At 39.6% G+C, this 27,021-nt stretch overlaps 2 protein-coding genes across 2 annotated transcripts; one reads left to right on the forward strand and one right to left on the reverse strand.

Moving 5' to 3' along the window:
• The first annotated feature begins 7,996 nt into the window (after window positions 1-7,996).
• Window positions 7,997-26,948, forward strand: LOC132711808 (Golgi-associated RAB2 interactor protein 5A-like). Its single transcript, XM_060691551.2, has 5 exons — window positions 7,997-8,068; window positions 20,631-20,771; window positions 25,497-25,675; window positions 26,167-26,407; window positions 26,732-26,948. The coding sequence occupies exons 2-4, from the start codon at window positions 20,688-20,690 to the stop codon at window positions 26,405-26,407; spliced, it is 504 nt and encodes a 167-aa protein (XP_060547534.1). The 5' UTR covers window positions 7,997-8,068; window positions 20,631-20,687; the 3' UTR covers window positions 26,732-26,948.
• On the reverse strand, window positions 8,622-15,914 carry LOC132711807 (ER membrane protein complex subunit 10-like). Its single transcript, XM_060691545.2, has 7 exons — window positions 15,737-15,914; window positions 14,016-14,082; window positions 12,987-13,099; window positions 12,322-12,426; window positions 10,683-10,864; window positions 9,853-9,946; window positions 8,622-8,767 (listed from the first exon to the last, which is right to left on the reverse strand). Exons 1-7 carry the CDS (start codon window positions 15,857-15,859, stop codon window positions 8,660-8,662), a joined length of 792 nt encoding a protein of 263 aa, XP_060547528.1. The 5' UTR covers window positions 15,860-15,914; the 3' UTR covers window positions 8,622-8,659.
• Window positions 26,949-27,021: the final 73 nt, after the last annotated feature.

Consider the following 27,021-nt stretch of genomic DNA (forward strand, 5'->3'; position numbering starts at 1 on the left):
TTATTTCCAACTCCTTCTGCTTATCCTGTATTATACCTGAAGACGTTAAGTTCATTTTCAATCTGTTTTGGTAAAATTCTTCCGCTCTTTCAACAGTATTTAGCTGGTATCTTTCTCCTTGATATCTCAATATGATACCAACTGGAGCGTCCCACCTGAATGGGATATTTCTCTTTTTTAACTCACTCACCAGAAAAGCAAAATTCTTCCTTTCCATTAATATCTTAGGCGGGAGTTCTTTATAAATCCAAATCTTTCTTCCATGCAGTTGCAAATTAGAATTGAAGGCATTTTGTACAATATTATTCCTAATTTCTTTACCTGTAAAATAAATCACTACATCTCTAGGCAGTTGCCTTTGCTTGGCAATCCAGGAATTTATTCTGTAAACTCTGTCAATCCTACAAGACACTTCCTCGGGTTGAACCTTTAAAATCCCAGCCAGAAATTCAGAAGATATTTTCCTTAAATCATCTCTGTTATTTTCCTGCAAACCTCTGAGTCTTATCGCATATTCTGTGAAATTATATTGTACCATTAAAACCTCTCTTTCAATCCTCTGTTGCAGATTTTCTACATTACCAGACTTTTGATCAGCCTCCATTTTAGGTTTTTCTTCTGAGCTATTGTCCTGAATGTTTATCAAATCATTTTCAATTTTTTGAATTCTATCGTCCAATTTATCTTGAATTTCTTCCATTTTAGACTCTAGTAAATTAGTATTTGTAGCCAACTGTATCATAAATTCTGACAAACCATTAGCCACTTTTAAAAAATTTTGCTCCAAAAAATCAAACTTAGATTTCACCAATTCTTTAATTTCCTGCTTAAATTTTTCAAGATGCTGATTCACAATCTCATCCCTTCTTACAATCTCCTCTAAAAGAAATTCTATTATATTGAGATCAGGTTTCTGAGATTGAAGAGTTAGAACTTGTTCTTTTAAGTTATTAGTGGGGGAATCCCCCCCCCACTACTGGTTTGTTTGACTTTATAAGTTTCAGTGCCATATTTCCGCCCAGGCAAGCTTTGTTAAAAAAAAAAAAGAACAAGAAAAAAGACTTCTTTCCAATCAATAACAATGTCGAGTCTCCAGGGAAAAAAAAGAGAGAAAAAGACACAGGAGCGAAGTTTTATCTACAAATGTAGCCAGTGGTGTTTATTCCGCTACATTGTGTTAATAGAAAACGGAAGGACTTTCCTTTCAGCCTCTTCTCCAGCCGCGGCAGACACCATTTTAAAAGGCTTTTTTTTCTCCCCCTTTCCTTTCCTCTTTTCTCCTAAATAATTTTTTTAAAAAATAAGTAAAATACTTGCAATTCAATAGTACAGGTCCAGCTCACATTTTCTTTGAGTAATCTGTTAAATTCGCAGGCTTGCACTTCACGCCTGGCTCTGCATTAGCAGAGGTCTCCCAAAGCCCGGAGCAGCGGCTGGGGATATGGGGCATCTCATCCGCTCCGTCCCAAAAGTAAAAAAAAAACTTTTGGGACTCTGCGGAGAGTTCTACCCACCCCTGCCGGCTCTATCTCCATTTCCTCATGGAAACGGAGTTTTTTCGAGCCGCCGTTCCGCTGTGAAGGCGGCTCTGACAGGCAAAGGAAGCTGACGATCCCAAGGGAACGTCTGGCGGCAGCCAGCAGCAAACCGGAAGCCACTTTCTGCAATATCTTGATCACGGCTTTGGCAGTTGTGGTGGACATTAGCATTATCTCTAGCCATTTTGAGTACGCGTCTACAATGATAATGTTTGATCCAGCAAAATCCCGCAAAATCAATGTGTACTCTGGACCATGGCCCCTTTGGCTTCTCCCATGCCCTTGTGGGTGCCCTGGGTGGTGCTGGCCTGGATTCCTGGCATGGTGTACAAGTTGCAACCCATTCTGTTATATCCCCATTCATGTTTGGCCACCACACATAACTCCTGGCCAATGCCTTCATTCGGACGATGCCAGGATGCCCCACATGTAACGCCTCTAATACCTGCTTCCTTAAATTGTGTGGTACAACCACTCTATTCCCCATAACAGGCATCCCTTTTGGGCTGACAATTTTTTTGGTTATGAATGGCTTGAATTCTTCCCCCATTGGTTCCTCAGGCCACCCCCTCCACACCCAGTTCAGAACTTTTGACAAAGTTTTGTCTTTTGCTGATTGTCCCGCTATCTCAGCCACTGTGACTGTACTGACTGCAAAATCTTCAAAGAGCAAGACGGATGTGACGGGTGCAGGGTCTTCGAGGTCTGGGAGGGGGCACCAGCTGAGGGCATCTGCGTGACCTATGTCCTTGCCCGGCTGGTGTTATATGCTGCCAGGAAAATTGTCTATCTAGTCATTTTGGTGATAACATGTTCAGGGTAGGGCAGTCCCTTGCAATAATGCCCAATAGCGGTTTATGATCAGTGATAAGTTCAAAATCCCTTTGTGGTATTTGTGGAAATGCTTGACCCCCGCTACAGCGGCCAGCGCTTCCTTGTCCAGTTGGCTGTACTTCCTTTCTGCAGAAGAGAATTGGAGCCTCTGTCCCATCCGGCTGAGGACCACACCTATCCCTAAAGGGGATGCATCACAAGTTAATATAAGGAGTAACATCTCATTATATTGGACAAGGAAGCATTTGGATGACAAGAAGTTCTTGACGGCAGAGAAGGCAGAGGCTTCCTTCCATCCCCAGGTCCAACTGACTTTCTTGTCTACTAGCCGGTGTAATGGTTCAGCAATCATCGCCTTCTGTGGCAAAAAAATACTGTAAAAGTTTAACAGGGCAAGTTCCATTTTTTTGGTGTGGGGGCTTCCTTAATGGCTTTAACTTTGTTTTGGGTTGGGTGTATCCCTGTGCCTTAATTAAATATCCCAGAAATTCAACTTGTGGCACGGCTATTTTGCATTTTTATTTTTTAACTAAGTCCTGTTTCCTGGACTTAATATACATCTGCATTCTACCAATATATTCTGATAAAGCAGAGATGTATATGCTCTTATTTCATCAGACGAGAGATACGCTCTTAAACTGGAGAAACTTGGATGATCATCTGTACTAGAGTAGGGCAACTTTATGTGTATCAACCACACCAGACCAGAAAAAGTGAAGCAAACTGGTAAATTCTACTGCCCCTGACAGCCAAGAATCAATCTTTTTTGTTACTAGTTGTATCTCACCATTCCTCTTGCATATCAAAATAGCATACAGGTAGTCCTCGACTTTTAGCCGTAATTGAGCCCAACATTTCTGTTGCCAAGCAAGACAGTTAAATGAGTTTTGCCCCATTTTATGATCTTTCTTGCCACAATTGTTAAGTGAATCACTGCAGTTAAGTTAGAAACATGGTTGTTAAGTGAATCTGGCTTCCCCATTGACTTTGCTTGTCAGAAGATTGCAAAAGGTGATCACATAAGCCTGGGATACTGCAACTGTCATAAATATGAGTCAGTTGCCAAGAATCTGAACTTTTATCACATGATCATGTGAAAAACAGTCATAAGCCACTTTTTTTCTGTGCCATTGTAACTTTGAGCAGTCACTAAATGAATTGTAAGTTGAGGATTACTTGTATTTGAGAGCTGAGCGAGGTCACCTTCTTAAATCCTCTAAGAAAGGTGCACTGACTGCCCTGAAGACACCCAGTGAGCTCCTGGGGTTGACTAGATTGGGATCCCTATTTCCATCCTAGTTCTTATTCCATAATTACCTTCAATTGGCATAACAAGACAGAACAGATGGGTTACCTAATATTTGGAGATTCTACTTGGGTTGTCCAGATGGATTAGCATGGATTGCCCATTTCCTCGCCTTGACAAATTTTCTGGGAGCACCAAAAGTCTGCATGCCACCTTGCTTTGGAATACTCTAGATTCATAGTGCATTCATATCTTATACAAGAATACAGGCTCAAGGGACAAAAATGTAAACAAATAGATCAATAAGTGCAGGAATAAAAATAATATTTGTAGAGCCTCAGAGAATTTGGGACAGTTGACTGGCTTTATTTCCCTTAATCCAATCAGTGAGAAGGGTCCTAACTTATCTCCTTCCTGTCATGCTATGTTTCTATATCAGGAGAATGTTATAAAAATTCTATTAAAGATGTTTGCAAGAATACAGCATTTTCCCTGGAGATGTATGCCTATAAACAGGAGAGCACAAATATCAATATAGTAGAATAATGATGAGTCAAGTCTACGGGCACTCTTCCTCCTCAGTACAATTCCAGGTCTAACTAAACAAAACAACTCCAAGCAGAGCTGAGATGGGTAACAACAGGGTATAGGTTCAAGGACCCCAAAGCCAATGTTTCTTAAGGGTGCTTGAAGAGTGTCCAGAATGTAACATTGAGACTAGTTTGGAAATGGTAACTTTGCTTGATTAAAAAAAGTACCTGAGCCTCAAGTGAACAAAGAAGTAGTGTGTGGTTGTTATATAAGGGTTATCTGGGCAAAGTCTCACTTGGGTCTTAGAACTCTTAGGTACAGGTCCCAATATCCAAACCAACCGTATGATTAGGCATGGCTGTGGTAAAACTGTTTTGTTTTTTTTTACTGCCATAGCATTAATACATTCACTCTTCAGCTGGTTCCATTTATGCTTCATTGGACTTCTCCCGCCCCCCCCCCACATTTTCATTATTTTAGCCATTATTCAAAACTTCAATAGGACAGCTCAGCATCCTAAAGCAAGTATAGCCACAAGGACCACATTTTGCAATTTCTTTTTTCACTGAGAGTAGGAACTCTCCTGAGTTGATCTGTTTGAGAATCCACACATTTGCTTTCTTGGCTGTTCATAGTATTCTCGGGAGTCTTCCCAACACCCAACTTCAGAAAGGCTGATACTCATCACCTATCTTTGTTACAGTGGAGGCATCATAATCACACTGCCACTGTCAATATAATTCTGCACCTGAATGTGACACCTTGGCTGCAAATTCAACTGGGGAGAGCAGCTCCCTCCCTCTGCATTGCCATTTATCAAGTATGATCTTTATTTGTGGAAGAAAATATTCCATTTCTAATTCCTCTGCCAGGGAATAAGAGGTAAATAGAAAAAGTTTTTCATGCAGAAGCATGACACTTTGCCAAAACAGGAATTATATATGGCTCATCATGCAGTTGATCCACAGCCAGAGTTACAGAATCTTCTATCATCCCACATTGCCATGCTTGGCTGAGCTCCATTGGATTGACAATGGAAGCTAAGGCTAAAATTGAGGACCTTCTCTTCAATGAAGATGGATTGCTTAGCTGCAATACTGATGACACCCTGGACATAGTTCAAAAGCTTTGAAGAACTTTCATCAGGAAGCAAATTCTTCATCCTATTCACATCTCAACCAAATGACACCAGTGTTTCAAATCAAAAGAGCACACTATACTATATGCAGAAGTCCTCACCAGATGTTGATTATATTATGAATTTTGGGGAAAAATTTACGGGAATGATTAGAGTGATTTTTTAAAAAATTTGATTTATATGCCGCCCTTCTCCGGAGACTCAGGGCGGCTTACAATGCGTTAAGCAATAGCCTTCATACTTTTGTATATTTTATACAAAGTCAGTTTATTGCCCCCACAAACTGGGTCCTCATTTCACCTACCTTAGAAAGGATGGAAGGCTGAGTCAACCTTGAGCCTTGGAGAGATTCGAACCAGCAGTAAATTGCAGGCAGCTGTGTTAATAATAGGGTGTGTAGACCACTGTACTATCAAGGCTCCAACCAATCAGCAAAAATAATATTAAACGGGGAAACAACAGAGGATTTTAGTATATTCAAAAGGGTGAGACAGGGATGTTCCCTATCCCCCCTTCTATTTATTTTATCGTTGAAAATATTATTGAAAAATTAGGCAAAAGCAGAAAATAAAAGGATCAAGAATTAAAAAGGAAGAATATAAAGTTCAAGCATTTGCAGACGATTTGGCCTTTATCATAGAAGATTCCCTAGAGACGGGAATCATATTATTACAGGAAATAGAAGAATTTGGCAAAGTAGCAGGGCTTAAAATAAATAAAGAAAAAACTAAAATATTAACTAAGAATCTAACAGGCAAAATGAGGAACTGGAAGAGAAATTGGGGATCCAGATTGCTAAGAAAGTGAAATACTTGGGAATTTGGTTAACAGCGAGATGTTCTTTGATAAAAGAGGACAATTCTAACAAATTACTACAAGTACAAAAAGATTTGGATAACTGGATGAAATTACAAACATCATTAATTGGCAGAATTGCTACAATAAAAATGAATATATTACTACATTTTTGTATCTCTTCCAAGTGGTACCAGTAAAATTAATGAAAAATTTTTTCGAACTATTTGGTTGGGGGAAAAAGCTCGAATAAAACTCAAACTTTTTCAAGACTCTAGAAATAAGTGGGGCTTTGGACTCCCTGATTGGGAACTTTATTATCACGTGGCAGCCGTGACATGGCTTAAAGACTGGATTGAATTGAACAATAAAAGGATGTTAACATTAGAGGGCCACAATCTCCAACTCAGCTGGCACACACTCTTCTGGGAGGGGAAAAACAAAGCCCATGCGTATTTCCAGAGACACTTAGTAAGAGATGGCTTGATAAGCATTTGGGGAAAAATTAGGAAAAATCATTGGTGGTGAGGTATACAGAATTATTGGATGAACAAGAATTAAAATCTGACCAGGCACTAAGGAATCAAGGAATAAAGATTGATTGGTGGCCCTATCTCCAAATCAGGACAAGATATAAAAACGATTTAGAACAGCATGGCATCTACGGAAAACAATTGGAATTGGATAAAATATTGCTAGGGACAGGGGGAAAAATGATGACCAAAGCATATAACCTCTTCCTAAACTTCAAAATGGAAGAAGAAACTGTGAAGGAGATGATGATAAGCTGGGCTAGAAACTTTGGATATAGTGTTGAATTAGACTATTGGAAAAATTATGGGGGAAAAAATTATAAACTAACGATGTCAGCAGCCTATAAGGAAAACCTCTACAAGATGTTTTATCGTTGGCATTTACCCCACCGTGAGATTGACCAAAATGTTTCCAAACCACTCACCCGAATGCTGGAGATGTAGCTATAAACAGGAAACTTTCTACCACATGTGGTGGACCTGCCCCAAAGCCAGAAAGTATTGGCATAAAATAAGGGAATGGTTGGAAGAAATTACTGGTCAAAAGATCAAACTGAAGCCAGAACTATTTTTATTGGGCATTATGGATGGAAAAATGGATAAAAAATTTCAATATATTCCATATACTAACTGCAACCAGAATCATTTTCACTCAAAATTGGAAACAGACTAATAATATTCCTTCAGAGACAATGATAATAAGAAAAGTATATGAGTGTGCAGAGATGGATAGGCTGACTATGGAATTGAAAGAGAGAGAAGAATCGAAGTACTACCATGTTTGGAGTAGATAGTACATATGGCTAGAGAATAGGAGTAAAATTACTGTATAAGAACTATAGAATATTGATGATACTATGATTGTATCGTAGCTACATGTAAATATGACTATAATTTAAACAATGGTATAATATAGGATAGTGAACCATAGAAATAGAACTTATGTAAATATGAATGTTATGGATAATATTGATGCCGATATAGAAATGCTGTAATGAGTGAAAATTTGTGTTTTGTTTTTTAATGTTGAAAATGCTTAATAAAAATTATTAAAAAAAAAAAAAGCATTTAAATCTCACATAAAATCCTCAGATAATTTACTGGAACGTCCCAGGACACAGTCCTGAATCCATGCAATACCCATCTTCTCCTGGTCCCAATTAAGTAGAAAGTGTTGTACTTTAATTTTCCCAAATTATCAAGCATATTTGAAGTTCTTATCCCAACAAGCCTGATCTTCCTCCAGAAGCCAAAGAGTCTTACAACTCTGTGCCACATTCTAGAATTAACCTCATCTACGTTCTGCTCCTTTGTGATTTCTGTGGATACAACTATACGTAGCTGCACTGAACCAAGTTGGGTCATAAATAGGAAGTTTCACTCGTGTTCTGTGAATACTGATCAGGATGACCATTGTGGTAGATTCATACAGCCAGATTCTCGGTTGCATCAGGTAAGTAAAGCCTACCTACCTAAAGGTAATCTTAAGTGCAAAAACTGATGAGAACTAGAACAGCATGATGCTTTTAGTATTCAAAGACCTGACCACTACCCAGCACCTGTTCAACAAAATGTGAAAATAATTTGCCCCACTATCTCAATATACTCTGCTCTTGCTTGGATAAGTATAAGGATGGCTAAATGTTCTTCTTCTGAAGCTAACTGTAGGAAGTCCCTGTCCACTCAGAAATATAATAGTTATCTGCTCTGACATCCAGAAGGAGAAATGCATTTTTTTTTACAAAGGATTTGATTATGTGACTGTATATAATTTCCAATCCTGAAAACGGAACTTGAAACTACCTTATGGCAGAAATGTACCCGTTGAAATCAATAGAGATATTTACAATTTACTATAATCATTTAGGAAGGAAACCACCCCGGATTTAAAATGAGATTAATGCATTCCCTCCCGCTTCTCATACAAGCATAAAAAATATTAGCAGCTCTTTCGTTCTATAACCCCAAACTAGCCTTGCTCCCACAAATCAAAGAGAGTCCCATTATTTACTTCCAATAATATTTATTTACCTTGTTGTTTCCTTTATCGCCCCCCTCCCCCAGCACTGCCTCCATTGCCCCCTCCTTGCCCCCCTGCATCAGGGGCTCCAGACATCATAAGGAAAAGCACGACAGGAATAATGTACATCCACTGTAGGAGAGAAAGAAATATATACATGTTATATTAAATATGTATTATATTAAAAACATATGGCCTCGTCATATGTAATAACCCATCTCATTCTTTTCCATCTTGGAAGTGATCACGACTTCTCACAATCTCCCCTTAACGGTACTTTCCAGTTTCTAGTTTTGCTCTTGTCCCTCCGTGCATCCTGTTGCTGCTCCTCTTTCAACAAATCCCAAACACAAGAAACCCTTCACCAGATTTACAGCTGAGCCAATCGGTGTGCAGCCAATGAGGAAGAAGTGTCTGTGTCTACTATGAAGGAGAAAGGACCTGCCACCAAAAAAGGGTGTCTCAATTCTATCGTATCAGGAAATAAAGATCCAGAGAGTAGCAAACTGAAAATTAAGAAGAATGCCCTGAAAGGCACCCTGCTTACTTTGAATGGTCTCAGCCAACTGGCAGCAGAGAAGGTCGGGTCCAAGCTATCACAGAGCAAGTAATCACTAAAGTAACTTTAAGAAAGCCAGCTGTTGAGCAACATAATTTGGGGGGTTGCGGTTATTCTCAGAATGCATTGATCAAAAAGAGTAAAAAAAATTTATAAATGCTACCCTCTGGACCAGTGAACACAAAGGTAGCACCTGGGTGAGGATGCAGTCACCTTACACACATACACACACTCCCCCTCCCCAGTATCAAGGTTGGCTCCAAAAGAAGTGTAGCCTTTTTGTTCTCCAAGGTGACACAGGGAGGCACTGAGAGAGTTCAAGCTAAATGGAGCCAAACAAAGAAGACAGAAGTGAGTTGAGCCAAGTACAGGATTACTTTTGCTCAGGGCCGTCGTCTCAACTTCTTAGGGAATGTTGCATAGATGGTCACTGGGAGAAGTGCAACTGCACCCAGAATTAAATGCCACTGCAGGGATTGGGGATAAGAAGTATCAGAGCAGGAAGCAGTCATTTCTCAGCAACAGTTGCCTGGCTAGATGCAGAAATGAGACAGCAGGCAGGCTGAGGAACTGAGAACATTGCGCTACAAGGGTGGAAAAAAGAACGGAGCCTGCTCTTTCCATCCCCCATCCCCCACCCCCAAAGTACAACACTTACGTATTTCGCAAAGAAGGACTTCTGCTCCTGGGGATTTTTGGCTTTCTGAGCCTGCTCCTGTTCCAAGCGTTCAATAAATGCTGCCGTTTCAGGGCTGGCAGCAGAAAAAGTAACTATTAGTAACAAAACTAGAAAGCATCCCTCAGTACTCACAGAGGGCTGCACAAGCCCAGATAGGTATTTAAAAAGTAAATGGAACGTTTGGGCCCCAATGTACAGTATTTCAACCGTGTTTCCCGTGTGAAAAACATTAACACACCACACTCCAGGTGGTTCTGCTGTTTCTTTCATTAGAACTAGTCAAAGAAAGAATGCTTTGCTTCCAAAGTGAAATGTATTGAAATTCACTGGATGCATCTTGATAAAATTCCCCGTCTTGGAATACGTTCGGAACTCTGCTCTCTTCCTTTTCCCTAACTGGAGATAGGATTCTGCCCTTTCGTCTTCCTGCCCTTCCTCAAAAGTTTCCACCACCCAGTCTTCAAAAAAGGCAGACTGGCGAATATCTCTAATGTTCAGTGCAAAGCTAAACCTGTATAGAAATAAACAAACTGAAAGGACTTCAATGAAATCTGTCTTTCCACTTTGCATGTTTAAAATCAGAGACAAATCTCTAGATTCACACTTCTCTGCAAATAAATCATCTAGAAATCTTTCTGCCAATCTGTCCAGATGAGACCCCTGCCTTTTAGCCAACCTCCACCCCATTTTGGTGAAGAAGACTGGTCATTTTGCTTATATTCCAGTTGAGGAAACCTGCTCTTAACTGACAAATCTGCTTCCAAAAAATCTTCCATAATCTAACTTTAGATTAGTCAAAAACTACTCACACAGCTGCTGGTATGGGCTGCTGGAGGAGAATGGTAGTATTGAAGAGTTCCAGATCCACATCTTCCACTTCAGCTCCGTGGCAAGAGCTAGGAACAGTGACAGCAGAGAGGCCAATTATGTTGCCAGCGATGTCTGTGTGCACTACCAGCCTATCTGACAGATGAGACTCGACCAGTGAACACTGCAAGGAAAGGAAGACACATCAATATTGTCTCTCTGCCTGTCTTAGCGTTTCCAACTCAGTGCGCATGAGCACCAGTTTTGCATACTAGTGCAAAACTCGGTCCTGTGAAGTAGCAAGGCAGTTACTGGGATAGTGAATGAATGGGGCCACAAGCACTTCAGGGGTGACTCTTTCTTGAATTTGGCCTTCTTACGTTCCACCTCTGCCTGTGTTTCAGTAGCAGCACAGATGACATCTCCAGCAAAAAATATCCCAGACCGCAACTGCTCAGGAAAAGAGGTTAATCTCAGAACCCTGAGATTCTTCAGTGCTGCTTTCCCTCTCAGGAGGCACCGATGTTGGACCAGACAGAGAGATATTTCAAAAGAAGAATGCAATGCAATGCTTATTCTTATATTTATATCTTGATATTCCTTTAAGCAAAGCTGGTAATTTCCTAAGCCTCATTCTGCAAACCTGCACAGACTGCACTGCCAAAACGTTGGTGTCGTTTTTTTCATATTTGTGGGGAAAAAGGCTTTCTAAAACACCAATTTGGAAACATAAACCCCCATAATTCTCACAGTAAATGGTCAAACATTTATCTTTGGCCATTCTTATGATATCACTGCATTACTACTAATCTCTCCTTTGCCCCTCAAAGCTGCTTTTCTTTCTGAAAAGTGCACCCTCAGACTGCAAAAAAAAAACTTGACTGTGATCCAAGTACACGAGATATGAGGAAGACACAGTGACTGGCTCAGAACCTGAATCTCCCCAGTCACAATCCACCATAATATTGTCTTCCTATCAATCAGCACATAGTTGATCTTAGCTGGCAAAAAAACAAGGTCTAGTTTCTATTACTTAGAAATCTCTAGGGACTGGGAGAAAAAAAAATCTCAGAAGGCAATGGAATACTATTTCTTCATCGTTGCCAAGTAAAGATGCATGATTTTGCCAATACATCCCAGAAATTAAGCTAAAGTCAATCATAACTCTTCCCTCAATAATCTCAGAACAGCCTCATCAGGATTAGGAAGATGATCTCCTGATTAATACAGGATGTGCCACAAGAAACTACCGTATTTAAGGCAGGGGAAAAAACCCAACTCTATGGACCTAAGCCCATATTTCTTCACTTACCCCTCAAGAAACCAAGGAAGAAAAAGCAGTTTACCTCTTCCTACCTTTGAAGATGATAAAATATCTAGCTATTTTACTAAAGAGGCAAGATTGGCTCACAAGAGTATGTAGGAGTCATTTTTTTCGCTGCTTTCAGTCTAGTGATGTGCAAGTGTCTCAATAAGACATTGCTGTAACATATTGTCAAGGTATTTTTAAGATAACATGGGTCCAGAATACTTAGCATATTTGGGGGCTTGGCACATTCTATGGTGGAGCACGTTCCATATTTCTACTCTAAGCAAGTGTCCTATAGAGTACAAGAATTCAACAGCAGTGAAGATACTTACCGCTCTAACAAAAGTAGTGACATATTCAACAGCATTCTCTTCAATGCTCCCCAGAGGTTGTCGTGGGATTCTTAAGCGGTACAGTCCACCCCTTGTAGCTACCTCCTGAAAAAAGAGGATATAGTCACTGAAAGGAGAAACTCACTACCTCACTCTATTGGAAGGAGATAAAAATTACACTCTAGAGATCTCAAAATACATTAAGTATTTTTTTGTAGTATTTATTTTTCCTTTCAATGAGAACCAAATAATTCTAATTTTAAAAACTCCACAGGTTGCCAAAATTCTATGCTTCAAAGACTAATTATGATAGAAAACATCCAAGCATCCACAGCATCCTGAATGGGATGCATGGAACTTCAAAATTAATTTTTTAAAAATATTCTTTAAAAATGGGGGATTGCAAAATCACTGACAAGATTTTTGGGATTTAAATTTTGTAAAACTATTTTTTTATACCCAGCACCCATAAAGTTTATCAATTCCTAAGCTTACGTCAGGGAAAAAGTTTAGTTGGCTAAGAAAACCTATCTGCCTAAGGTCCCTTAGGCTTCCATGCAGAAAAGCAATCAAACACAACATCCCTATATATGTTTCTTCCTTTCACTATGTTTCTCCTTAAAAAAAGTAAAGCAAAGCTGCTCTCCCTTGGCTTCTCCACTCACCCTAAGTTTGTTGCGCTCGTCTTCAGTCAACTGCTTCTGGCTCAGGGAGAGACTAGGCTCAGGACCCACATTCCACAGAATTGCACCCCGTTTTTTGAAATGAATGCTGTCATCTTCAGAAGAAAGAAACACAAGTTTATTTATTTATTTATATTGGATTTCTATACCGCCCTTCTCCCTGAGGACTCAGGGCGGTGTACAGCCAGATTAAAAAAACATGCAGAACAAATATTAAAAAACAATTAAAAGATATATAAATTTGGCCCAATTAAAACTCATTTACCAATTAAAAACGTTTAAAACATTTAAAAACAGTTAAAAATTTCATCTTAAGCCAGCCCGGCTTGTTTAAATAAATGGGTTTTAAGGTTAATCTCAAAAGTCTTATTCTTATTCCTCTTAGATAAATGACCTTTAGCCACTTACAACATACAGAAGTGAGTGTGTCTCCAAAGTCCTCCCCTGTTTTTTAGACTGCTGCCAATGCAATTCTTTTCCTGTTTAGCACATGCAGAACGCATTAATACAATAAGGACAGGAGTGAGCATCCCCTGGGCCCCACCCTGTCCAAAGGGGTGTTTTTTTGGCTGCCTATCAATAATCACACACAAACGTCAACATGAACTTGCACATAACTGTATAGATTTTTAAGATATTTAAAGCATCTATTCTGCTCCTTAAAGCCATTCTGAGAAGGAAAGGCCAGGATCTATTTCCCAAGTTTCACAGGATTTTAGAATATGTCTTAATCCTTCCCAATGTAAACAATGACAACCCTCAGTTCAGGAGTAATTTCAAAGTAGTAAACCAGGCCTAGGAGAGGAGCTTACTACTCAAATATTGTCTACTTTTGCATATTTCCAATGGTGAACTCAAGGTTCCCATAGTGTCTTAATTTATGTATTTGTATGCATAAAGGCCCTATGAAAAGTGGAAACTAACGTGACTATGAAATGGGCCTAATTACTGCTACTTAATATGGGCAAATTGTCCAATTCAAGGTTGCCCATGCTCACTATATACACTCACCCAACTCAAATGAATGTTCCAGCTGCAGATTCAATCCACAAGTTTCAGAATCTCTGGCTTCACCAGACTGAAAGCAACAGAACTAGATCATGAATGTTGCAAAGCTCCTATAATTTGTTCCAAGCTTCAGTGACCCAAATTCTGCCCTATGTGTGCTAATGTTACATCCCACATAATAGCAAAACTTTTCTACCCATAATTTAAAATAGTATTTTGAAAATTTTTGGTTATTGCACTGGCACCACCTGTAAAAAGAGACCACAGATTTACAGCATTAAATGTGACCAACAGAACTACAATACATTTCAGTCTATGATATTTATTATGGAACAAGCTTTCATAACTAGAATCTATATAATCAAATAAGATAATTTAAACTAGGCATAGGCAAAATTAGAAATGACTCAAATTCACATGTTCTTTTGACTGAATTTTTGCATAAAATATCTTCCAATATTTTGAGAAGCTCCTTTCCATTATCTAAACTTGTGAGATTGTTGCAAGAATACAAGGAAATAATGCCTTTGTAGAAGGGACATAGTTTTTCAAGCAGATAAGGAAACTTCCAGTTCAACTGGTGAATTAGCTGACAAATGCTCCAGTTGGGAAATCCTGGAGTTGTTTCAGGTTATTGAATACAATTCTGAGCTAGATATTATGTGCCATCAAGTTCTTTTTTATCCCTAGAAACCACATAGACATTCTCTATGACAGGGATTTCCAAGTTCTGGTCTGTGGCCTGTAAGGAACCATGAGTGGCAAGTGAGTGAGTAAAGTCGAAACCATTTCTCCTGCCCATGGAAAAATTGTCTTCCATGAAACCGGTCCCTGGTGCCAAAAAAGGTTGGGAACCACTGCTTTATAATGCTCAATCCCTAGCCTGGTCTTTCAGATCTTGCAATGCTGAGCTGGATATATCAGCAATGATTTAGAATAAGGCAGCTATCCATCAATTTCTCAATCCTAGGAAAGCTTAACAATTAAGTGTTTTGAGAAAGATCATAGAGGCTCAGGATTCAGTCCATCCATAGTTATGGAAATTCAATGATGATTTTGGGCTAGTCACTCTCTCAGTTCAACTTGGCTTCACAGAGTGGTTGTTGTAGGGATAAAATGAAGGAGATCCCCGTGTAATCCATCTTGAGCTCCCAAAGTAACATTATTGTACATACAATTAATAAGCGAGTTCAATATTTTATGCCAAGATGGCACTTAAGTCCCAGCCTCTTTTGCCAAGCTGCTTCCTTCCCCAAATCAGAAGGCCTTGATGCATCGCCATTTAGTCTTTCTTTATGGCATATTAATGGCAGAACTCATGAAGCTTCATCTCTTTTCTTACTAAATGAAAACACAGCCACAAAGAAGAATATATATATACATTTATCGCCTCTCGTAACTGCAGGTCCCAATCCATTTAATGAAGCTGCCTGTTAGGAGATTCAAAACAGGCATCATTCGGGTACAGAGTTAAACTACGGGACTCGCTGCCACAAGATGCAAAGGCGAGCCACCAGCTGAAATAGTGCTGGTGGAGGAAAAAAGCTCTCACAACCACTGATTATGGCGAAAGGAAGCATCCAGACTCAGAAGCAGCACTCCTGTGAATCTTTTCCCTACAATTCCTTAGGCATCCATGGAAACACCAGGGTGGCGTCTAGCACAGCTTAGGTCCTGGCAACCAAAGTCAGCTCTGCCCTCACCCATGTTACCGTGAGACCTACCTTGACAACGGCCTCTCCCCGGCAGGCTGCAGAGGCCCGGGCAAGGACCTGAGGCGAGGGGGAAAGAAGGAGGGCGACGACAAGCAGGAGGCAGGCGCAGAGCGGTCGTTCGGCAGCCGCCATAGCTCCCTCCACGGATCACGTGATCTGGGGAAAAGAGGACAGGCAGAGCAACCGCAAAGCACTCTGGGGGCCGAAGCGCAGCGTTCAAGAGCCGAGCGAAAGCCAATCACCGGCGCTTTGCGGCTTAGCGCCTCTCTTAAGCGCTGGCTCTCCGCTCGCGCCGCACGTGGCGGCGGCTTGTCTCGCAGCTGCAAGCGCTGAGAAGAAAGGATGACGTAGGAACAGCCGGCTCGAGTGATGGGGAAGAAATTGCACGATGGGTTTTCTTGCGCCTCATCCTTTAATCTCTGGCATCGTCTCCTCTATTTTTGAGGGCGATGAAAGGATAAAATAACAACCTGCAATTTTCCTAGACCCAAGTCAGAAAGGTTGTCTTGGATTTGTATGACCCATCATCCTTAGCATAATGGATGCTACAACTGTTTCAAAAGGAAGTAGAATATAATCGATGCCACCAAGTAGAGCCAAGAGCGAACTAGAGTCTCCTGCAGAAACTAGAGTTTATTTCCTTCCTTAGTAAACAGAATAACCATCCAAATAAATATTATACTGTTTGCAATCGTGTGTGTTTGCAAGAAAAAACAAAAGTTGCCTATCCCATTTTTCTTCCTAAGCAATGGTGGCAGCTGCTCTTTGGTTTAATGTGTCATCACAAAATTGAGTGATTATGCAGAGATATTGGAGATTGGTCGAAAGTCTTCAATTTCACTTTAGCAGGAATCTAAACTTGATATTGTAGAAAGTCAGCATCCCATCCCCAGAAGAATGCAATATTTTGGGGATTATTTAAAAAGGCAGAATATTATATTTTTCTAGATGAGAAATGAAGAAGCATGCTTTTTTTAAAAAAGACAGAAAGCAGACTCAGTCTTTTTTAATAGCCCCCAGCAGATATTTTGTGCCCATTAAGAAAGATTGGGCTAGACTATTCAAAAACCAGTCCCAGTTTCTCAGGTCCCAAGCAGAAACTAAGGCCAGCTTTTAGAAATGCAAATTTGGTAATCCATTCAGAAAGGCTGGGTCAAGACAGAAACTCAGATAAGCAAGAAACAAAAGGTTGACAAAACTAGCACAGACAAGCACCGAGAATTTGCATTTCCACTTTTGCCTACAGAGCTAGCTATGAGCCCTACATGACCCCATAGGAATCTGACAACAGCCAGTAGAATACATGTTCTAGCATAGGAACAGGAAGCCCAAGTGCAAAGCCCAAAAGAAAGTATAAAGCCCCACCCATTCTAAACTCCATTTTGTCAGCTGCCCAGAATTATACTGCTTGGTAATTCTGCTTCATCAATAAATGGACCCTCTTTCCAATCAGCCTCCAGCCTCCATTTTGTCTCCATTGCCTTTCTCCCCGGTTGGAACTGAACCAGATGAATATTTCTTCCCACAATATAAGAAATATTCTGGTTCTGATAACTTATGATTCTGCTTTTCCAAGATTTGCAATTCATACAGTTTTTTATTCCAGTTCCCTTTTTGCAAGAGGAAATTCAGAAAAAAATCAACGAATAGAATAGAATAGAATAGAATAGAATAGAATAGAATAGAATAGAATAGAATAGAATAGAATAGAATAGAAATCTTTATTGGCCAAGTATGATTGGACACACAAGGAATTTGTCTTGGTGCATACATTCTCAGTGTACATAAAGAAAAGATACATTTGTCGAGAATCATAAGGTACAACACTTATGATAGACATAGGGCACAAATAAGCAATCAAATCATATTAGGAAACAGTTAATATAAATCATAAGTATACAAGCAACAAGGTTACAGTCATAAGTGGGAGGAGATGGATGGTAGGAACTATGAGACTTAGTGCAGACTTAGTAAATAGTTTGACAGTGTTGAGGGAATTATGAGTTTAATAGAGTTCAGGAAAAAATTGTTCTTGTGTCTAGTAGTTCTGTTCTGCAGTGCTCTATAGCTTCGTTTTGAGGGTAGGAGTTGAAACAGTTTATGTCCAGGATGTGAGGGGTCTGTAAATATTTTCACAGCCCTCTTTTTGACTCGTCCTCAACGGAAGCCAGGTTGGTAGTAATTGTTTTTTCTGCAGTTCTAATTATCTTCTGAAGTCTGTATCTATCTTGTTGGGTTGCAGAACCAAACCAGATTTGTAGGAATTACATCATTTATTTACTTTTTGCTTCATTTTAGTTTGTCATTGCTACTCAAATATGACTGAAAAAGAGGTTTATTTTGTTAAGTCAATTTCAAATTTTTCTTCCTTAGAATGTGGAATGTGGATATTTCTTCCCACAATATAAGAAATATTCTGGTTTTGATAACTTATGATTCTGCTTTTCCAAGATTTGCAATTCATACAGTCAAATATGTTTTTTATTCCAGTTCCCTTTTTGCAAGAGGAGAACTCACACATAAAAAAATCAACATTTGTAGGAATTACATGATTTATTTATTTTTTTTGCTTTGTTTTACTTTGTCATTGCGGCTCAAATATGACTGAAAAAGAAGTTTATTTTGTTAAGTCAGTTTCAAATTTTCCTCCCTTAGATTTAGGAATAACTAACTCCCTTAAGGAATTAATTATTTAATTGAGAGGTTGCCAAGTATTCAATCTTTTCCCCTACTCTGCATTCGTTGTTTGCTATTTCTTCTTTTGACAAAACTACATTGTAACATGAACAAAGGTTGAGGTGAATTTTAAGAAACAAGTCAAATTTATCTTGTTGTGATCTAGGTCAAGTCAAGCTATGGCTGAATTCAAACAACATCCTAAAATAAAACTAGGGGTCCTTGGTGCTTTCTGAGTTGGGTTGATGTTTTTTCGTTAGAGCCATGGTGGTGCAGTGGTTAGAATGCAGTATTGCAGTTCGAGTCTCACTGGCTGAAAGTTGACTCGGCCTTCCATCCTTCCGAAATTGGTAAAATGAGGACCCAGATTGTTGGGGGCAATATGCTGACTCTGTAAACCGCTTAGAGAGGGGCTGTAAAGCACTGTGAAGCAGTATATGGATTAGTCTAACTGCTATTGTTGGTCCTGTGGACTAAGTAAAAGGAGTGGGCTTTGCGCTCAATTAGTATTCTAGTGACTTGCCATGTCAGTGTTGGTGGGAGTGGTCTTGGAGGTTCTTTGGTTGGGCCATTTACTCTTAGCTTGTTTGGCAGTTCCTTGATTGGGGTATTGTTTACTTCTTGATTGTTAGTCTGATGTTGATGTTAATCTGTACTCATCAGGTTGTTGATTGCTGGTGGGGAGATGTTTTGATTTTTTTGTTCCCTTTTTAGATTGTTGAGCAGTATGTAGATGTTGTTTAATGTCTATGTGTCTAATGGTGGCCAAATTGTAAGCATTTGTCTAGCGTTTTGGACTTGGCTTGGTCTAGGATGGTCAGTTTCCCAGTTGAAACCATGGTTAAATCTGTCTATATGTTGTGAAATTAAAGAATTTTCATCATTCTCCTGACTCTGAGTTGGTATTTCTGGATGTGTTCTGCTAATCTTGCACCTGTTGGTCCTATGTAGTGGCTGTTGCAGTCTTGAATGCTGTAGATGGTTCCTGTTTTTATTTCTGGGGCTGCTAGGTCTTTTGGTTTTCTTAGGATGTTTTGGTGGCTTTAGTTGATTTCTGTGCTACGCTGATTCCATGTGCTTGTCTGTTGGTGGTTTCTGAGATGTTTTTGATGTATGGCAATGTTATCCTTTTTATGGCTTTTTGTTGGTTGCCCTATATTGAGTTTAGTGGTCAGGCACTTAGTGATGAAGCTGCATAACAAGTAAACAGTAAACAGCCCAACCAAAGAATCTCCAAGACCCACTCCCACCAAGCCACTACGATATAAATGAGAGTAAACTCCAATTCTTACTAGCACTGATGATGCTACCTAATTTGAGTAATGAAATGTCTGCAAGAAAACAATCTCAGAGTGCACCTTTCAATTTTTTTGTAAGTTATAACCAAATAAAACCCAATTTAAATTATCAATGTATGAGTTTAGTCTCTTTGTCTATCTAGGCTTTAGATGAGCACCTTGTTGTCCTTGGCCTAATTTAAAAATAGTTATGTAAGAGATGACTTCAGGTCTCTTGTAAGTTCTATCGATAAGTTATTACTTAAAGAGGAAAAAGAATAAAAATGAAAAAAATGGGAAATGTCTGGAAGGTAACTTGTATGCCCACTCATTGCTTGCTTTAGCTCCCTCACCATCAGCCTTCCAACAGATGATCCACAAGAGAATGTGGCATTCATACGAAACAGTTGCCAGTTGCAATTGAGTCCAATCTTTTCAAGACTGACTGACAATTGTTCTTATGACTGTTACCACAGACCTACCTGGCAGGTACTTATGACCTAGATTCAAAATTCTGACAATACCACCCCACCCAAGACCTCACTTTGGGCACTGAGTAGCTGGGCCACATTTATGGCATTTACTTCCAGGTTTCGGCAAAACCAGCCCATAGCAAATCATAGGTTTGCTTAATGACCATGGCAGAAAAAAATGTTAAAATTGGGTCAGTCACATGACTAACCAATGTAATAACTGTTATGAATTACAACTGTCATGGGCAGGCTCCATTGCAGTCATAATTTAAGGATTACCTGTAAATTTCATTTGCTAACCCAAACTGTTACTATACATGAAAAAGGATAATTGTGTTCTTATTCTTCATTTCAAGGAGCAAAATATCTTAGACCAGTCCTGGCTTTCCTACCTGTTCTCCTTTCATTTATTTAAATAGAAATTTGCAGTCCTTTCAGATCTTTCTCTTAAATTTCCTCTTTGTATTCTCCCCACAGGGCCTCCAGCACCGTAGTCAGGATCCTTCTGTGTCCTCTGGATATCTGCATTTTGAAATGGGAGACCTGCGGAGGTGCCTGAACAGTGGAGAATATGGAGCACTGAAAGACTGTTATCTATATGAAAGCAATTTTTTACAGGTGAACCAGAATGGGAAGGAAATTAGGAAAATATCCCCCATTATTTACTTCTGAAAATCTGAACCCTAAGGCCTCCTCCGATGTCTTGAGAAAATGAAAAAGGGCAAGTACAACCTTTTCTGTGGATATTGGTATCCTTGAGATTGTTTACTTGGTGCCCTCTTCATACTCTTTTCAGCACCATGTACAGGCTACCTTCATTTTCATCCATTCAAGTTATGTACAGTACTGAAAAAAGTGACTTACAACCAGTCCTCACACTTACAACCATGGCAGCATTCCCATGGATATATGATCAAAATTCTGGTGCTTGGTAACTGGCATGTAATTACAACAGTCACAGCATCCTGGGATCATGTGATTGTCATTTGTGACCTTCCCAGGCAGTTTCCGGCGAGCAAAACCAATAGGTGAAGCTGTATTTGCTTAACAACGATGCTTGCTTAACAACTGTTATGACAGTTTTAACATCAGGCATAATTCCTTTAACAACCACCTTGCTTAGCAATGGAAATTGGTGATTGTAAGATGATCTATGACTTTTCTTTTCCACAGGCATGTTAGACATATGCGCCTCTGCAATGTTATTGTTACAACAACTTTATTTTACTTTCTATACTGGCCATAAAATTCTTTCAGAAACTTAAGAATGGAATAAATAAATTATTTCCACCAGTCAACCTAGCCCCCTAGAAGTCTTGCATTAGCTGAGGTTGAAGATTTCGAAACTCTACCGAAAAGCAACAAGTTCTAACTTTTCTTGAGTCAGATAAGGCAAAAAAAATCAGTTTGTTAGGATTATATTGCCATATATAAAGCTAAAATAGTGTTTTTCAGTGGTAAGATATATCTAATTTGTTTGGGAGAGCAGTGTTATTGCATTTGCTGAACATAATTAGCACCCTGTACTATTTTTGAAAAGGCACTCCAACTGTAAAAAAATCAGTGGGAAGGTGCTTTTTTTCTAGGATGGTATCTGTTTTTCTGTTTTCATTTAAAAAAATTAAGCAGGGGTATCTCATTTAGTTGTTCTGCTTCATGTGTATAAATGCCTTCACCATTCCACTATTTATTTATTTATGCCCTGCTTTATTTATATCCTGCTTTTATTATTTTTATAAATGGCATGGGGCAGCAAAACATACCTAATGCTCCTTCTTCCTCCTATTTTTCCCACAACAACAACCCTGTGATGTGGGATGGGCTGACTTGCCGAAGTCACCTACCCAGCTTTCTTGCCCAAGATGAGACTAGAACTCATGAATTCTGGTTTCTAGGTCAGCACCAGAGCTGGTATTCAGCAGGTTCTGACCTGTTCTAGAGAATCGGTAGCGGAAATCTTGAGTAGTTCAGAGAACTGGTAAATAAAACCTTTGGCTGGCCCTGCCCCCATCTATTCTCTGCCTCTCGAGTCCCAGGTGATCTGGAGGAAATGGAGATTTTGCAGTGACCTTCCCCTGGAGTGGGGTGGGAATGGAGATTTTACAGTATCCTTCCCCTGCCATGCCCACCAAGCCACGACCCCAGAACCGGTAGTAAAAAAAATTGAATCACACCACTGGTCAGCACAATAACCTTATGCTGCCAGTTGTCCATTCTGTCTGGTTGCATTTGGAAGTTAGAAGTCTTGACAGAGATTCCTAATCTAATTTTTCCTGGAGTTAACTGAACTTGATCCTAACACATCTGGGGGAAAAACATGTTAGAGAAGGCTGTCTTTTTCTTACCCATCTAGAGAAAAGACAGGAATCCTTACAACCAGTTTCTACTGACTAATCTTTTTTCGAACTAAAGAAGCAAATCAAATGTCCTAAATCAAATTGGAATCTGATACAGCATATAGAATTATAAGCAAAGCCATTTTTTGTATGCCATTATTATGTTTCCAGGAATAAAAAATACTTGAGATATCTAATTAAGAAAAAAAATCAATAAAGCATAAGAATAAAGTCTTATAAAATAAGAATATGAGCCCTGGTAGTGCAGCAGACTAAAGCACTGTTATTAACATCAGCTGCCTGCAATTACTGCAATTTCAAATCTTACCAGGCTCAAGGTTGACTCAGCCTTCCATCCTTTCTAAGGTAGGTAAAATGAGGACCCAGATTGTGGGGGCAATAAGCTGACTTTGTATAAAATATACAAAAGTATGAAGGCTATTGCTTAACGCATTGTAAGACGCCCTGAGTCTCCGGAGAAGGGCGGCATATAAATCAAATTAAAAAAAAGTCATTTTAACAGGTTATACTTCAATTATGCCCCAAGCTTTATTTATAAATTCGATTCTACTGAAATATATGTGAACAGCTCAGTAGCATCTTAAGTCAGTGGCTATGTTACTCAGGGATAATGGCGTTGCAGTACAACAGATCTGCAGGGCACCTGGTTGCACTTTATTTCCTGTTGTCCCTAAAATGTCTCTCCTTTGTGAAGTGAGAATTGTGATTTTTCTTCTAAGTCAGCCTTATATAACCTGTTCCGCTACAGGCAGTCTTTGAACTTTCATCAATATAATGAAGGGAGTGGTGGCACATATCTGTCTTCTCTTCATCTTTCTATTTTTTTGAATATTTGGAATAGATTTTTTCCCTGACATAATTTATATCAGGAATCTCAAATTTGAATCATTTCAAGGGACTGTTCTTTAGGCCAAGGCTCTTAGCACTGAAGCCCTATTGTATTTTCAAATAAAAGTTTATAGTAAGATTGGGGGTGGGATCACATTATGTCATTAAATATAAATTTATTAAATAAAAAAACTATACTGCAAAACAGAGATACTTTTACCTCATTTTACTTTTATCACTTATTTGGCAGCTTTTTTCATTAACCAGCCCACCAGTGTTTGTTTTGGTGATAGTTGTTTAACAATCGCTTAAAACCTTTATGCTAGTTAGCATAAGTTACCTATAACTTTGTAGAATTTATCTCCTCAGAAGAGACAAGTATGCCTGAAAATTATTTCTATTTTGCAAATAATAAAGTATTATTTAGGTATATTGCTTTAAGTTTCACCTACACTGTAAGACTATCATCTCAGATGCAATGAAAAGACTAACTTAGGTACCAGGAAGGGGAAAGGCTTGAGACCCCTCCATCTGAGGGCAACTCCTGGGTGATCAGCAAGGAGAGCTTTGATGTGAATGAAGCACTTTCAGTCCCTCACGGCAGAGTGGCTGGCAAGGGCCTCACCAAGAGTGCAGCCTTATTCTGTCACATAAATACCTACCCTTCCCAACTAGGTTTCCAAGGTTTGTACTGAGGCATCTCCATCACTATGTTTCCTTTCTCTGTTTTTCTTTCCTCAAATGCCCCATCTGCTGCAGATCCAAACAGGTCCTTAGAGAAACACTGGCCTATCCTTCACTTTATTGGCTGGGGTGGGCACAGGCTACCAGCAGGGAGTTCAAAGACAGTGGACAGTAAGCAAGTAGAGATCCCTGCAACTATCCTACCACAACTCTTTGCCACCAGTGGCAGGCTGACAGGCCTTGGCCTGAGCTATAACAGGACTAGGAATACAGCTATCTCTCAGCTGGGTGCAAAGCCAAGTCATGCTTTCTTCTTAAGCAAGAAGAATCTATAGCATCTGGCAAAGAGCACCTGCTGCCTTAATATTCTCTCCTGCTGTAGGTATCAGTAAGATGTGATGGAGAGCTGCATATGGACTGTGGCAGATAAGTTTGAGATACCGAATCTACATAAAAAATTCTGAAACTCTCATGGTCCACCAATTATATGTAAGAAGTATACAGAAAGTGAGAAGAAGTCAATTTGTTCTACTGGTTAAATGTGGGATCAAGATGTCCAGGGAGTTCATTGAATGATTTGAGGTCAGGTTTTTTCAATGTTAGAGTTGTTACTGCATGGATATTGTTTTTTCGACCCCATCTAGGTCTCATTGGAAAAAGGTGGGATGTTAATGTAATTGATTGATATACTTAGCCTAATCAGAATAAATGCAAAACCTAATCCAAAACTAAATCTGACAAAGTTTATACCAGTTTCAGCAAACTTTGTTGACTAAACAAGCATATCCTCTGCACTGGAGAGGCAAGGCTGCCATTGATTTTTTAAAACCAAAATGATGCACCTATCACCAATTTACAAGTGGTCTGTGAAGAAAAATGTTTGAGAATTTCTATTGAGTAAAGATGCTGAGCCAAACTTGACTTCTGCTGAATTCATAGACAAATCTTGATAACAATACAGAAAACAATGGTTGCCATTACCTTGGATGACCATGTCATAAATCCTCAGTAGATGAATTGAGTTCATTCCTAAAATTACCGTTGTTTGATTTCATTGCTTGAAAACCTTCAGCTGTCCAGACATCGCTCATCTATAACTTGAAATATCTGTACTCAGCAAAGCCAATGAAAAGGAACACTGGGAATTATAGTTCTACAATATCTGGAAGAGCAGAATACTTAATCTTTGACTTAATCTTTATTTAACAGTCTTTAAAACTTGGTAAGTTTCCAGTGACTTGGATAAAGAGATCCCTTTTTCTAACTCTGTCTTGTTTTGTACAGATTTCTGGCCTGTAGTTAATTGAGCTTATTGTTTATTGCTGTATCCCTGTTGGGTTTGTACAGAGCCATAGGCTACTTATCATTATTTTGATTTTAGCTTAATAGTTGTTATATGAGGACCATTTCAAAGCTTTCTCTTGTAATAGTGTAAAAGTGCAAAGAACCCTCAAAATGAATGTTTCCCTTCCAGGTTACCAAGGCAGGAGATATTGCCACCAGAGTCACCATGGGCATTGCTGCCAGTAGCCCACATCTAGAGATGCCTGATCTTATGCTGCTGGCACGGCCAGTTCCCTGCCTAACAGAATGGTGTGAATGTCAGTGTCCTGAGGCGCTGCCTTTCGCAGATGAGGAGCTGCAGCTGTTTGCGTGAGTGCCTTTCACCGCACCACCATCGTACAGGGATATACCCCCAAAGCCTTGTCTGTGGTTCACCTCAAGAAATGTATCCAGATACTAAATTTTAATGTGATAGAAATAATAAAATGTATGGGGAGTCCTTATATTACCTCACTTAGTTTTTAAACAATATTTTAACAATAATTAACAATTTAAACATTAAATTACATTTTTCCCTGGTCATGCTGCACTTCCTTTATCGCTATACGCCATTTTGGAGATCAACCCTGATCACATCACTTCAGAGGTTGAATAGAAACTTCGGTCCAGAAAAATGTGTGTGCCTCTGGTTTTAAACAGGAGTGATGGGGAGAGGGATTATTCAAAAGTCTAAAATGGCAGCTTTGATTCTGTTGTTGCAGTCAGCATCTTGATTTTTTTAACCCTCCCATGGACAGATCTGGCTTTCTCTCTCCAGTTTCCTCCCATTCATGTACATCTTCCATCTCCCTCTTCCCCAGGCTTCTGCCCTTGAAATTCGTTCGTCTCTATATCCATGATGAGTCACGGTTCCAGCTCAAAGTCCGCCTGGCGAATGGCCGCACTTTTTATCTGCAACTTCTAGCACACCCCCTCAAGCAGGATGATATCTTTGGGCACTGGATACGGCTGCTATACCGCTTGCGCTTTTACCGTAGTGATGCCCCCCTTACTTATGAAAAGGAGACTGCACTGCATCATCGTAGAAATACCTTTAATTAGGTGAGCCTCAGCTCTTTTCTCCAGTCCCTGTCCCACTATAGAATTCCCTGTTCATTCCTCCAGTTGCCCAGATCTCCATGAAGGAGACTGATTCTTGGGATTCAATAGGGATTCAGACCCTGATACTCAAAACTGGGGAAACAGCAAAAACCTTATTGGAGAAGCAATGAGAGTCAAGGCCTGCTGGAAAAAGCAATTGATGAAACAGGTTTTGAAAGATGCTAAGAACATTTGGGATCATTTTGACATTGCAAATGACTATTTTTTTGGTTAGCTTCCTCTATGCCTTTGCCTGTCTGTCCCTATCTGTCTTTCTTTTTTCAGGAAGAGGAGAAGGAGCAATTTTTCCTGGTAAAGAAGAAGATGCCGCCGCTCAGGGGAACCAAGGATTTCTCTATTCCCCATAATCACACACACTAATACAAAGTAAGGTTCTCCTTCCAGCAGAAGCTCATCAGTGTTGGATACTTTCCTCCCCACATGAAGTTACTGCAAATTCCCCCACTCGCTTACCCCATCAATAAATGAATGGACAAAACTGCTTTATACATAGCTGATAATTGTAAGACATCTGCTCAGACCTGCCATCCTCTAAACAAGAACTTCCTCCACAG

Source organism: Pantherophis guttatus, chromosome 4 (genome assembly GCF_059756535.1).
Source record: "Pantherophis guttatus breed Tessera chromosome 4, ASM5975653v1, whole genome shotgun sequence".
Taxonomy (NCBI): Eukaryota; Metazoa; Chordata; class Lepidosauria; order Squamata; family Colubridae; genus Pantherophis; species Pantherophis guttatus.

Excerpts from the sequence above, each read along its gene's own strand:
- LOC132711807 (XM_060691545.2), bottom strand. The coding sequence starts at position 15,859 with ATGGCGGCTGCCGAACGACCGCTCTGCGCCTGCCTCCTGCTTGTCGTC. Across the intron at positions 14,083-15,736 it reads GGGGAGAGGCCGTTGTCAAG|TCTGGTGAAGCCAGAGATTC; the intron begins GTAGGTCTCACG and ends TGTTGCTTTCAG. Across the intron at positions 12,427-12,986 it reads ACGAGCGCAACAAACTTAGG|GAGGTAGCTACAAGGGGTGG; the intron begins GTGAGTGGAGAA and ends CTCTTTTTTCAG.
- LOC132711808 (XM_060691551.2), top strand. The coding sequence starts at position 20,688 with ATGGGAGACCTGCGGAGGTGCCTGAACAGTGGAGAATATGGAGCACTG. Across the intron at positions 20,772-25,496 it reads ATGAAAGCAATTTTTTACAG|GTTACCAAGGCAGGAGATAT; the intron begins GTGAACCAGAAT and ends TTTCCCTTCCAG. Across the intron at positions 25,676-26,166 it reads GAGGAGCTGCAGCTGTTTGC|GCTTCTGCCCTTGAAATTCG; the intron begins GTGAGTGCCTTT and ends CCTCTTCCCCAG.